The 14,234-nt window shown below is 40.2% G+C and overlaps 2 protein-coding genes across 4 annotated transcripts in view; one reads left to right on the top strand and one right to left on the bottom strand.

Annotated features, from left to right (window-relative positions):
- The window catches only part of TMEM243 (transmembrane protein 243), a 28,427-nt gene extending 18,773 nt beyond the window's left edge, over positions 1-9,654 (top strand). Inside the window, exons 3-5 of the mRNA XM_063308234.1 lie at positions 5,348-5,398; positions 8,121-8,225; positions 9,126-9,654. Coding sequence (XP_063164304.1) covers positions 5,348-5,398; positions 8,121-8,225; positions 9,126-9,248 — 279 coding nt within the window. The 3' untranslated portion in view covers positions 9,249-9,654. The remainder of the gene's footprint in view (positions 1-5,347; positions 5,399-8,120; positions 8,226-9,125) is intronic.
- Positions 9,655-10,482: 828 nt separating this feature from the next.
- Positions 10,483-14,234, bottom strand: part of DMTF1 (cyclin D binding myb like transcription factor 1) — a 28,999-nt gene continuing 25,247 nt past the window's right edge. For 2 of the 3 annotated variants that reach the window (XM_063308231.1, XM_063308233.1), the window contains 3 exons: positions 14,029-14,173; positions 11,059-11,150; positions 10,483-10,755 (listed from right to left, as the gene is read on the bottom strand). In XM_063308231.1, coding sequence (XP_063164301.1) covers positions 10,660-10,755; positions 11,059-11,150; positions 14,029-14,173 — 333 coding nt within the window. In that variant the 3' untranslated portion in view covers positions 10,483-10,659. The remainder of the gene's footprint in view (positions 10,756-11,058; positions 11,151-14,028; positions 14,174-14,234) is intronic. The other variant, XM_063308232.1, reaches the window with a different exon arrangement.

The following is a 14,234-nucleotide window of genomic DNA, read 5'->3' on the forward strand; positions in this document are numbered from 1 at the left end:
AAGGGCAAGATGGATGGATGATATTCTAGAGGTGACGGACTTGTCCCTGGGGGAGCTGGGGGTGTTGACCGACAGGAAGCTCTGGCGTGGGCTGGTCCATGAAGTCACGAAGATTGGAAGCGACTAAACGAATAAACAACAATACAACAAGCAGGCAAGAGGACTACCATTCAACTGCCAGGGCCACAGGTTAGGGTGAGCAGCACACCCTGGTGGGAGACCTGCTGGGAGCTCAGTAGCAACTAGAAGAGGGGCAACCACACTGAGACAACACCTCAACCCAGCTAGTGCAGGAACCTTTGGAAAAAGGGGCAAAGGTTGTATGCTACTTTATAAACTTTGAGACTTTTGCTTGAACTGATTATAAAGGACTGAGTATTAAAGATGCATGTCCATAGCAACTTGCGAGTCCTAGATGGGTGGAATTGACCCGGAGCAATAGCCTGTTGCTAGGGAAGGTGTGTGCCGCAATAAAGCATTCTGTGCAGATTGGCAATGCTGTGGTGTGTCCAGTCCTTGGAAAACATAGAACTCTCACAGTCTTGCAACTGTATGAATTATTACCCCTCCACTGATCGGATTTGTACTTTTTCTGTAATGAAAATAAATATCTAATACTGAAGCAAGAGGCAATCTGTCTGGGCGAATTCTTTTTCTGAATTTATCCCATACTTTTTGAACACTGCTTATTGAATGATCTCTTATGGATTGTATTTTTCTAACTGTATCCACCCTACTGCTTTTATAGAAGCAATCCAAACTTAAGGTATTGTAGTACAGCCTGTTGTCCAAGATAAGCAACTAGCTTGGTAGTACAATTTAAAATACGGTGCTGCCAGTCCAACTCGTTCTTTTAAGTCTTGTAGGTTCTTAAGCATTACCTTGTGTCTTTTTCCAGACCATACAGAATTAGTTGTTTGTCTCTGCCAGTCATTTAATGTCTTATCTTCAGTTCTTATTGAATTCATTTGGAAGAAAAAATAACACCTTGTCAAAATGTTCATTTTGACTGCAGCAATTCTTCCTAACCAAGACAGTGTCAACTTTCTCCCATTCTTCTCCCTTTTGAAATGTCTGCATTTTCCAAGTCTGGGAGTTATTGTTCTTAAATATTTGTTGAATAAATTCCCCAATACATTTTCTTTTTAGCAGTTATGTTAAAGCCTGGCCTGTTGTTTGCTGCAAATACTACTTTTTTCCCTTGGATACATTCTGTATCATCATCTGGATCTTGGTCTTATTGATTGGCTAGTTTGATAATGAGCTATTCAGCTGCCTGCATTCCATTATTGATGCGAAAGAGTCCTTTGGGTGGGTGACAGCATCATTTCCATATAGTTTTAAATTATGTTCTTGATTTGATGATTTCATTCCTGAGATTTTATTTTCTTGTTGAATCTTCTTTGTCATTGGTTCTAATGCTGATAGAAATAATGAGAGACAGAGGTTTGGTTTATAAGGAGCTCTTTACTTCGTGTTTGTGTTGACCCTTGAGTTTAATATCCTTGTGTAGTAATAAACCATTAACTCTTTACCTTTTTGGCTTGAAGCTTCCTCTGTATAATCTGACAATTATTGGATTATGATGTGCATAGGTCAGCAGTGCAACTTTCACATCTATAAGTTTAGTTAATGAGTTGGAAATCCAGCACACATCTATTGAAACGGCTCTCTGTTACATGAGGTAGACACTGACAGGCTCTGGAAACCTTGGGATTTATATTCATCCAAAATGACTTGATTTAAATTCTTAGATGGCATTCCAGAACCAACTTGGTGAGGAGTAAGAATGCTCAGTTATTGGGAAGGCTGGCAAACTGCTGAAGAGATGGAATAGAAAATAGGTAAGTGTAGAATGGCTTAGCAGTAGTTCTGGATAACCTCACACCATGCTGTGTGTTGTTATAAATATTGGCAGAGCAACTGTCCGCAGTTGGTGTTCAAGGAAACTTGGCCATGCGCATGCCCAGCGAATGGCAGAATGACTGGTGCTTCTCAGTTTATACTTTGGCCTGTGTTTCAGCTTCCAAGACCTTCTAGAATGCAGTGTAAACTTCAGAATGAAACTAGTGATTTCTCACAGAAGGAAGTGAAAGAAAGAAAAATCTGCCTTTGAACATTCTTAGAACTATGAGCTGGTGGGTTTGGGCTTTAAGCTTGTGCAAGAAAAGAACAGTGGTTAGGTAATTCTGTCCAAGATGAGAGGGATGACAAATGACTTCTTGGATATTATGGATGCAAGGATTTGGGCCTTAAATTATCCTTTATCGTTAGGAGTGTGTATAAAACCCCTAGGTACATAACTTAACATCGTGGAAATTGAGACAAGTGGGTGTAAAAGTCATAAACATGTGTTTGGCAATGCAGGCACATGAATATGCACCTACACAACCAAAGTTAGGGATAACAGATGGAACGATGTGATCAACAGACTTCATGATCTTGGGGAGTTTGATTTTCCTCCAAGTGAGTAATGAAAACAGAACAAATTTAGATGATTGTAGCTACATTTGTGTGATTTGTGGAGAATACAAGATACTGAATTTTTGATTTATCTTCTCACTGCCTTGTTTTATCTGTCAAAAGTGGCTTTCTTTGAAGGAAAAATCTAATAAGTGGACTTTAGGTTACAGTGAGAAAAATTCTTAACTTTGAACAGTGTCTTCTGTAGGCAACAGAGATCAATATATTCTCTAACTTTACCCTCCTTCTAGTATAGCCTCAGATTCTTAGTCTAGCTCAGCCTTTCTCAACTTTTTGACCCTGGAGGAACCCTTGAAATATTTTTTTCAGGCCTCGGGGAACCCCTGCACATTCAGGCTCAAAGATAGGCCAGACATTACAAAACTATTATATTAGTTTCATGGGTAGGTTGTATATGTGCATTAACAGTGTTCTTAAACTAAAAATAAAGAATGAAGCTTGCCTCTTTAATGTTAAGTTGCCCAAATTTGAAATAATTTTTTAGATAATTCATGATCTCCCAGGGAACCCCTAGTGACCTCTCACAGAACCCTGGTTGAGAAACCCTGGTCTAGCCCCATATGGGGGCTATATAACCTCGACTGAAAGTATTGAGATAAATTGGGAGTTGCCTTCAATCCACGCTGAGAAAGTTTTAGCAGATAAACTCACCTAAGAACTCATGAGTGAACCTACAGAATAGCACCGATGGTCACAAAGCACCAAGCTTTCTCAGCCAGCATTCCATCTTAGCATCTTCCATTAGAGTTTTTCAGTGTGGCTATGATTCTTTTGAAATTTGGCTAAACCTCCTGATGACTGCCCTAAAAGGGCACCTTGCAGTAAATGCAGAGGGCAATGCCATTGTGTTGTAAGCTAGCTGCATGCTCTGCTCTGTTGCTCTTTGGATCTTTTATATCTGGGTCTTGCGTACGCTAGGAGCCTATTTTGGCGACATTATTTTCTCCCGCCCCCCCGCCCCCAAGTGAAATCAGCTATTTCTGTGAGGGTCCTGGGTGAATGTTTGCAGCTATTCTCACGTTCCCTCTTAGGCTATGCTGGGTACATGCAATTTGCTACGCTAGGATTTAGTTAAGTCAGCTTTGTGCAGCATTAAGTGGCTGAGGTCACATATTGCATGGCCGTAGCATAATCATTTTGTGTACTTCATTTTGGCCTAATAAATACTTTCCTAATGATACCCGCTGGATTTTTTTTCTAACAGCCAACCCATTTTTAGATTTTACGTCTTTGGTTCTGTCATAGCAGCTGCTAGTCTTCAGTTCTGGGTAGAGCTGTAGTTGCTAGGCCGTGTATTGTGTTATTGTTATTATTGGTTAATTAAGCATATGTACAATCTATATGGACTGGCAGTGTAAGTTGTAATTCTTGCAGACACACTGGAGTTTGCTGCTTCCGAGGTGTCGATAAAGCAAGCGACAGAAAAACAGACTCTTGACTTTAATGCTTTTACTGATCAGTAGAAAAGACAAAGCAGCTTTTTCCTTTTAAACTGGACCCTACTTCTTGTCTAAGAGTAATTTTGCCTGTTTATTTCTGTGGATCAGGCTGCCATTAAAACCTTCAAAGGCCATTCTTTCTCTCTCCCTTGCGTTTCTTGAGTGCAATACCTCTGGCTATGGCATATCACAAAGCCCAGCAGCCAGGAGTGGATGATCAGGGCCACCATGGCTGGCTGGGGAATTCTGGGAGTTGAAGTCCACACATCTTAAAGTTGCTGATGTTGAGAATCACTGTTTGAGATGATTAGTGGGGCTTGCTAGACAGCTCACCTGATGAAGGTACAGAGAAGCACAGTATCAGAGACTGAAGACTGATCAATTTTCAGGGTTCTCTTTTTCCTTCTTTTAATTGTCAGTTTCTTAGCAGTTCCACAACCTTTGTCATCCTGATGTCCTCCAGAAATGCCAGCCTTGAAGAGGCATCTGGTTGGGGAAGGCTGGGTGATGAGGTTGAACTTTCATAATCCATTGGGTGGGTTGAATGGAGGACGCATTCCAAAAGTGGATGGGGTCATTCACTTCTAAAATCACTTTCTACCATAGTTTACTGCCCCGACAAATTTTGATTCCATCCCTGCCCCATTTTAAAATAGATTCCACTCCACCCCCAATCAGCTTTGATCATAACTTGACATGTACAATATTTAACATTTTTACTATACTATCTCTTAACTGCCCCCCTCCTGCCCGGATCACTTTTCTTCTGGCAGTTGCAAAGAACTAAAACTTAAGTCCTCAGATGATTCTTTGCAAAGTTCTTTCCAAACTAAAGTTCTTTGCAAAGAACTAAAACTTGACAAGTCTTCAGCTGATTCTGCCCAGCAGTATAAACGCCATCTGCAGATTTTACAGGAATGCCAGGAAAAAAATAAAAAGGGGAAAAAAAACCAGGAATAAATAAAAGGCAAATGGCCAAAGAAGGGTTGGAGAAGAATTGGGGCTTTTCAGTGGTTGGGATTTTCATAACACAAGAGAAGCCAGCTGGGGAATCGCAACGAGAGCAGAGTGCCCAAACAAAGCCCACTTTCTGCAATTTTTAGAGGGGTTTAAGAGGCAAACCGGTGGCCTTAAGCCGTGAAGCATTATCAGATATGTTGATGCACTGATTGCCAAGTGACAGACACTTGAATACGAAACTGTTCCTAATTGCTTTTTCACTTTTTTTGGCTAAATCAGTTTCCTCCCATCTCAAATTGCTTTGCTTAACTTATGAAAACTCTTAAAGACTTAGAAGTTGCACGTGGTTTGTTTGCCCTCTCATGTAACTAGCACCAGTTGCCAGCTGTTTTCTAATTGTGTCAATATTGTGTATCTTGCAGACATAGCAGAATGTCCTTTTATTTTTATTTTTTGTCTTTCAGGACAGAATAATCAATTTTGCAGTTGGCATTGTAGCTTCCTTGTTGCTTATAGTAAGTATTCAACTTAGCCTTGCATATTCACTAATTCCAGAAGTGAAGTTGTGATGTCCATGACTTTTAGGATTGACCTACACATGCTTCAACCTGTGCCAAAATGTTTCAGAGCAGGGTTATCTTCTAGCTTCTAGCAGCCAGTAAGGATATGTTTCACTCAGTATTCTCTCCATGGAATGGCAAAGCATTAATTTCCTCCTTTTTTTAAAATACGTTCAATCGTGTCCAATTCTCGGAGACTGCCTGGATAAGTCCCTGCAGTTTTCTTGGCAAGATTTTCAGAAGTGGTTTGCCCTTGCCTCCTTCCCAGGTCAGAGAGGGACTGGCCCAAGGTCACCCAGCTGGCTTTGTGCCTAAGACAGAACTAGAACTCACGGTCTCCCGGTTTCTAGCCTGATGATTCTAGCCACAACACCTAACTGGCTCTCCATTTCCTTCCTACCCAATATCTTTCATAAGGGCATGGACACTTTGGGTTTTCCTCATTTCTTTTTCAAAACTTTTTCTTCTGTTTCTACAAACCTCCATTTTTTCTTGCAAACACTGATACCTCCATCTTACTCAGCTGCTGTTTATAAATATTTGATTTACATATCATAGCTAAATACACAGATCAGAGCACTTTAATAGAGTGACTAGGTGGTGAGTGCCAGTAGAAAGAGGCCCAGCTTCCACCTGCTTGAAATACAAATAAATACACTCTGGGTTGATAACCTCTGCTACCACCAAAGTAGCCAAATTTGGATGCAGCATGCTCAGTTGTTAGAGCAACTCTCCATTGGAAAAAAAAAAAACCTGACTGGGGAAAGAATAGAATATGCTGCTGGCTTGTTGCCACCATGAAGAACATGGTGGTAAGAAGAGGAGATAAACTCCAAGCTCTGTTTCAAGTCCCATTTGTCCTTTTTCAAAGCCCAGGGTATAATGTGGATATGTCCTTGTCAGGTAAGAATTATTTGCTAAGTAGTACGAATATATGAGATGCAGAACATGGTCCTGGTCTGAGCACTTCCCAGCCCTCCTTTGAAGATCTTTTAACTGGCAATGCTTCATTACCAGTCTCAATAATAAACTTAAGTTCCATTACTATATGAATGGTTTGGTTCTCCATTATGATTTTCAATCAATTTTTTCTCATTTCTATGAGTTTTCTGTCTTTTTTCGTCCCTAAACAAAACATCCAAATCTGTTAGAATTTTCTTAAGGGAAACTGTTTCGAATTCTTGTTAATTTTAGTTCTCTCTTGTATATTGCCAAGCTCCAGATGTAAGCATCACTAAAATTTAGATAATTAAAGGCACCCTCTCGGTATGTGTTAAATGCCTTGTGTAACAGCTGAACTTTTAGCACTATTATAACAACCTTCAGAGAGTTGTCTGGATGATTAAGAGAACTGTGCTTTCTTTTAAATCATGGATTTCAAAACTAATGCAGTTAAAGCTGTACGAACTGCTCAAATCAATGTTTTCTTTCTAATTTGGAACTTTTTTCTTCAGTCTCAACCGGTGGTAGTACCTGGTTGACATTACCTGTCTAAAGCCGAACAGGATCAGGCCTAATACTTGCATGGGAGACCTCTGGGGAATCCAGGGGTGTAGGCTAGACTGAAAAGTAAAATCATCAACAACTATCGTTCTGGAAAAAGGCAGTAGCCAGTCAAGAAAACTATAGGGATGTGTCCCTGAAATCCTCAAGAGTCAAACACAACATGCTATCATCTTCAACATACCCAAAGTTCAGGGGACAAGTTATTGTATTGTGCTTCTAAGTTCCTTCAGTGAGAAGATGGCCAACAGGACCATTGTGCTGTTGACATTCTGAATTTCCACGGAACCTAGAGTGTGACCAGAAGGTCTCAGTAGTTTAAATGTGGGGAATTCTTGTTGGGTGTCTAGAAACATCCACTGCCTTTCACTTACCTAGCTATTGCTATAGTAAAGAACAAGAGTGTACTAATGCCCGTTTAAGAAAAGTTACATGGAAGGTAGGGATCGTGCAAGTGGTTGAACCGGTAAGTACAGTCCAGTGCTGGACTGCAGTTGCCTGTGGTGAAAATCAGCTCTGAAAAACAACACTTAGAATTTTTTCCCCCAAAAAAAGATTGTATCTTTTCATTCTCCCACACTTGAGTTTCAGCCAGCTGGCCAACACTAAACTGGCTCATGTGTCACATTGATTCCCCAGGCTAGGTAGACTCATTAAATCCTAGTGTGTTGTGCCAAGCTCTGGTGGTAAGGAATAGCTGCACTAGGTTGATCCAACTGCATTCTGACTGCTCTAGAGCTTATCTTAAGGTAAAGGTAAAGGTTTCCCTAGACGTAAAGTCCAGTCGTGTCCGACTCTAGGGGGTGGTGCTCATCTCCGTTTCTAAGCCTTAGAGCCGGCGTTGTCCGTAGACACTTCCGGGTCATGTGGCCAGCATGACGACACGGAACGCCGTTACCTTCCCGCCGAAGTGGCCTACTCACATTTGCATGTTTTCGAACTGCTAGGTGAGCAGGAGCTGGGACTAGCAATGGGAGCTCACCCCGCCGCGCAGTTTCGAACCGCCGATCTTCCGATCGGCAGCTCAGCGGTTTAACCCGCAGCGCCACCGCGTCCCTTTTAGAGCTTATCTTAGATTTAAACAAATCTGGATAATCACGTTTCACAAAAGTTTGTATGTAGTTTTTCAGTGAAGATAATGCCTGAACTCACTTTTTTTTTTTTTTGGCTGCAGGTCACTTTAATCAGTGCTTTTGTCTTTCCTCACCTACCTCCAAAACCAGTGAATATATTTTTTGCTTTCTGCATCTCCTTGAGTTGTGTTTCGGCTGGCATTCTTGTAAGTATTGTTGTGTTTACTTTTGCGAAGATTAAGTAGACCTTACTTTCCAGATTAGGGGAACAATAGTGCACAGTAGGCCAGCATGGAAAGCTGTAAAAATAGTGCAGGGCCCAAAGTGAATAAGGATTTATACCCACAAGTGATGTATAGTTCTTTGCATTAGCTGGCTAGCATGAGCCCTAAGCCAGGCTTTAGAATATCTTGTATTGCAGCTTTGTCTAATAAGATTTCCACTTTTCCTTGGGGAGAATGAATGGCTGGTTCTAGAACTGTTGTGTACTGTATGAGAGAGGTTATTGTAAAGGATTAGGAACAGGATAGGAAAAAGTGATCCTCAGTTTCATTTCCCTTTTCCCATCCCATCTGTGAGAACAAAAAAAAAAAAAACAATTTACAGCAGGATTGCAGCTCAGAACCCAAAGCTTCTTTCCTGCAAGCCCTTCCATAAGTTTTATTATACTCGAAGGGTGAAAAAAATGAAATATAGGGTTATTTTCAACTGAATTTTAATTAGATGTTGCTTTTGTCCTGGCCAGACCCACTCTGGGGAATGCAGCCTGCTTAACAAGCATGGCCACCATCCCAGTGTGCACCTCTGATCTACCCAAGGAAATGATAAACAGCAGAGTAGGTTGATGCAGGGATGATTGTGATTATGAAAATAATGCCTACTTTTGTTATCTTTAATATCATGGTCATGTAAATCTCATTAGAAGCAAATCCCCCACTGGGTTCAATTCCCATTGCCAAGTAGCAAAAGGGCACTATTCTCACTTTTGCTGGGAGAGGACATCAACCTCTAGAAATAGCCCATAGCTGGTCAAGGGTTCCTCTAATACAGTGACATCTACGTGACCAGTTCCTCTTACATTTCCCCCCCTTTTCTTCTCCCTCCAGATCTATTGGTATCGACAAGGAGACCTAGAGCCTAAATTTAGGAATCTAATTTACTACATTTTGTTCTCAATCATTATGCTATGTATATGTGCCAATCTCTACTTCCATGAAGTGGGGAAATGACTTTCCTAGGACAAACGTTGCAATGCATCCAAATGGTCCAAGGCACCACTTCCAGATGTGCTGTCCGAAGAGATGACTGCTTCCAAAAGGCCAAGGCTTCATCAGTACAAACATTGGAAGGATGTCCTTGAGACTTCGCAGATGTGTATTTTAATGGCTCTTCCTTCTGGTGAGGTGAAGTAGTGCAATATGATATGGCATCTGCTTTTGGGGGGTGGGGGTAAGCAACAGAATAGCTATTAGTGCACTTAATGAACATTCCAATTGTATGCTTGTGTTTTTCAGAATGGCACACCCTTTTTTCCTTTGTGAAAAAAATGGCATTTTTTATTACACTGTACAAAAACTGCAGCACTGCAAATGTCTGTACTACATTATAAATAAAAAGGCATCTACTATTACAGAAGAGGAATAGCTTCTCACTTGCATTAAACTGGACACCGTTATTTTTGTTCCTTCCCAAAGCAACCAACTGTTTTGTTAACTACAACTTCATTGTACATGAACAAAGCTACAGACTGAATACAAACTAACTTCAGAGGAAGCTAATAACGACAGAAGTCAATACTGATTTTGATTTTTTTTTACATAGCCTTATAGATCTGAGTATGTTGCCTACCCAAGTTGCACCATCATCTCAGCTTAGTGTTTCCATGTACAGATCCTTCCATGTAGATGGAACACTCAAAGTCATCACTAAGCTTGTTCAGATGAGAATCTCTGAAAAGTATGACCTGAAAAAAATGAACTGGGTTCATTTGCAGAGGTGGTTTTAGCTTCTGTAATAGATTTCTGAATAAAAATGAGAAGGTCTTGGGATTTAAACATACTTCTACGTTTATTGGAGCTTGAAAGTCTTCTCTTCATGCTAGACTCGGGATTCTAGTAATCGTATTTGAAGTTTAAGAATTGCATCTAATCGTTCTGGGATGACATCCATTGCCAGCAACAGATTCTTTAGTTTCAAGGAAGATCGCAAATGTGATCTTGCAGTGCTTTATACTGCTTGAATACACTGAAACCATTAGAAAAATAAACCTTTTCTAATGTCACCTCTTGTTTTCTGTAGTTACAATATGGTAACTATATTCTATCCTAAAACAGGAGGATCAGTGCAAACTCTAAACTGCCATATGGTCATTTACGGCTGCGTTATTGGTCTAAAACACTGAATTCCCTCACTGTCCAACTGGGTTCCTATCCCCAGGGGTCTAGTAAAGGTTGTATGCTACTATGAAAATACAAGACTCCTTTAATGCAGAAACTTTGGGGGAGGGTGGGGGTGGGCAGCTGTGACTGTCACCATTTGAAATCAGAAGACAGCAAGGTTCCTTTGGTGAGCACGACAGCGTGAAGCTCCTTTGACCAGTGCAGAAGTTACAGACCGCGGCACACCCTCAGTGACAGCTTACTAAGTTTTCCATACCCTTTGAGTCTTCAGAGCCTGGGCTGTCCAAAGAAGAGCCAATAATATGGGAATTCTCTCCATGGTGTTGTAATATAGGGTCTAGGAAGAACCGAGATACAGTAAGTTGTTACATAAATACGGCTTTTGTCTCTTGTGCTGGCCTAACATGCATGCTAGTTATAACACTTTTTAAAGTTTGCTTCCTTTTTTAAAAAACCAACAGGATAATGATATTATGAAATTAAAACTTTAGACGGAAAGAAAAGCCAGGAAAGCGGTCTAACAGACAAAACTCAGGAAAATTTGAGCTCAGTGCTTAAAAGTCGTCTTCCTTTCCCTTCTTTTGGAAAAAAATGGGGCGGGGAAGGAAACCCTAGTTCAAATATTGACAGCATATATCACCAAAGTGCTGTTGTAAATCAAGAGGTATCTTTCCAGTACTTCTATCATCCATCCATCCAGGATCCAGCATCCTTGAAAACTTGATAAATTCACTATAATGGGAATATAAATAAAGAGATTTGGCCAGATCACCCAGAACCCATGCTAACTGTCCTGAGACTTCCAAAATACATCCATAGTGGACAAACCTAAACCACGTGCATTAATTTAACTTCTGAATTGCATCTGTGACAGCACAATTGTAACCAACCCTTATACAAAGCTTTCTGCTTTACTGGCCAGAATCTATGATTGAAGAGACTGATTTTACAGTTTGAAAACAACCTAGCTTGCCAAAACAAAACACAAAACCTTAAAATGTATTCTGCCCATCATCCCAAAAGCTGTGCATATCCTGCGTGTCAATTTCATCTCCAGTACGTCAGTTTCTTATAAAAGCAACTTACTGGCATCAAGACTCAGTTAATTCTTCCAGGATCTTTAATAAATACGAAATTTCAAATCTTTATCCTGAAGCAATAGCATGGGATGAACAATTCCAAATAATAAATGTTTATGTTGAATAAACTGCTGAGAATATTTGAGGAAAACCAGATCCAGTTTTCAGTTTTACAAAAGATTCAAAATGTGACCCAAGCTCTATTGTGCCAATTGTGCTGTTAAGAGACGTCTAATTTGTCCCCACAAAAAAGGGTTCATCACCTATTTCTAAAGTTGTAAATGACTGGAAAGATCGAAACTATTATTTCCCATATATAGCTTTTATACACATAGGTATTAAAACTGATCCCCAGACATATAAGGATCTTAATACCTTCCACGATTTCAGTGGGATCAAAGTTGAGTTCAAAGAGGAGCTGATTTCTGAGATTCCAATTTATAACTGAAGCAAAAATAAATGCTAAAGGATCATGTTGAAAATGTGAAAAATTAAATCTACTTTTATACAGAAAATTAAAATGGGTGTAGTAAGAATCTTGTAGGATGCTTTTGCTAAAGAAAAATATGAGTTGTTTAGAAATATGCTTGAAACAGTATGAAGAAATTTAAAAATCTTCTTAAATCACCAGCTTCTGTGTTAAAATTAATCCTAAAATAGTATATATCTCGCTCCAAGTATCCAACTGAATTCTAACCTGTCTGTCTAGATTTTGTTTCATCTGTGTCCACAATTGAGAACATATAAATCTACCAATTGAGAAACCTTTCTAGGAACGTTAACAGCAAGGTGAACAAACAAATCTAAATTCAGCCGCAGGTCTCTGAACTTGGGAATCAGTTTATATCATACTTTTGTCCATCCAAATTGCCTAAAAGCAGTAATTTAGTCTCTTGGATAGGACCTCTGAAACAGGGCTAGGAGGGCATCTGTGGATTGGATGTGTATGTCAGAAAAGTCAAGATGGTGGCAATGACTATGAGATCAAAGTCCACTCATTTTTTAAATATGTGTCGCAATGCGTGTTGCACGTAAAAAAGGAAGGGGCAGGACTTCAATTAATTTCATGGTTGCGGCCACTGTTTTGCCTTTTTCTCACACCCCTCCTGCCCCTGCACGAGCCTGTGCAAAATGTCGTCCAAAGTACTTCTCCGCCGAAGATGGCATAAATGTTTTATTTTTATAAATTGCTTTAAATGTTTGCATGGTTTTATTTAAGTTTAGATTTGCTCTACCACATTTTATCTGTATAAAATAAATAAGAAGTAATGAACCTGGCCAAAGGGCCATCGTTGAGAGACAACACAGTTCAGTAACTATAATTTATTTTTTGATAGCTATAACTATAAAAATAAGTGGTTTAAAATGTCACTCAAGAAGGTCAAACATCATAGTAGTTTGTTTGAATAGTGATATGTTAAAGAAGTAGCAATAGCTGGGTTTACTCTGCATGCTAATCAAAGCCAACCAAAATATGGAAACTGATTATCCAGTTTTCAGATGGCATGATTTAGCAATCCAGAAAGAAATAGCCTTCTAACCCCCTTCATTGTAAAGGCAACTCAGTTCCCCATCACATATGAGTTTAGTAGTAACTAATAATAATAGAAAAAAGAGCAGACATTGCTAAATATGTTCAAGTTTGGACATCACTTGGGAGACCACAAGGCAAAAACTGAATATTCCCCACTTTGCCTTGTGGTTGGTGGACAGCACTTTAAACCTCAGAGTAAACTTGCCTCACCAGAATTAGGAACCTGTGTCTTTCCAGATGGCTTTGCTCGATCACTCCTGGGATGGCTGGGTTTTACACAAGCTGAATTTGGAAAGCAAAACGGATGTGAGCTATGTCCACAGACAAAATAGGGGAGACATTTTGTCTTGTTTTTGCTTGAGACAAAACAGCCCCTCTTGGAACACTCCAACGGAATCTGGCTGGGTTCTGTCAGAAGAAACACTGAACTGGCTCAAAGAGCCAACCTCAAAACTGCAGGAAATACGTTCTGTTGTAAGTGCAGAACACTTCACAGCCCATTTGGTGTAGGGTGGAAGGGGTAGAAACTGGGCCATGGAAGCCATCAGAGTGACTTTGGGCCAGTCATTCTCATAGGGTTGTAGGGAAAATAGGAGGGGGGAGCATTTTGTATACCGCCTTGAGTTGTACAAAATAAAGGTGGGATATAAATCAGTCAACATGGCCTGTTTTGAGGCTGAAATAGCTAGGATTCCCTTGGAAACATGCTGCTCAGAACAGAAAAGTTCTCAGTTGGACTTCAGAACCAACCTCCTGAAACTGTTTTGCTACAAGCTCAGAACCTTTGAAATGGTCTTGGCAAGGTTAAAATGTTCTAGACACCACTCATCCTCACCAAAAGTTCAGTATTGTGGCAGAAGGGTGCACAACTCAGAAGAAACAAAGTCTTAGCTATTACACATGCTTCAGTCAGGGGCACGGCAGGCTCTGATGCGCCCCTCAAGCTGCATAATGCTAAACCAGACAACCAAATCAAGTTCGGATTCAGGGCAGTTACCTGTTAACGTTGTTAGAGGGAGCACTGATTCACCATCTATATCATCTGACGTCTGGATAAAACCATGGGGAGAAGGCACAATGAGAACTGTTCCATCCATGGCAGACTGTTCTACTTGTTCTTCTGTCGTGGGAGAACCGAGATCCTGTACAACAGAACCAACACCTTTGCTGAAGCATTTCTGCAGAATTTTAAAAAGTGTTTTT

This window comes from Candoia aspera, chromosome 7 (genome assembly GCF_035149785.1).
Source record: "Candoia aspera isolate rCanAsp1 chromosome 7, rCanAsp1.hap2, whole genome shotgun sequence".
Taxonomy (NCBI): domain Eukaryota; kingdom Metazoa; phylum Chordata; class Lepidosauria; order Squamata; family Boidae; genus Candoia; species Candoia aspera.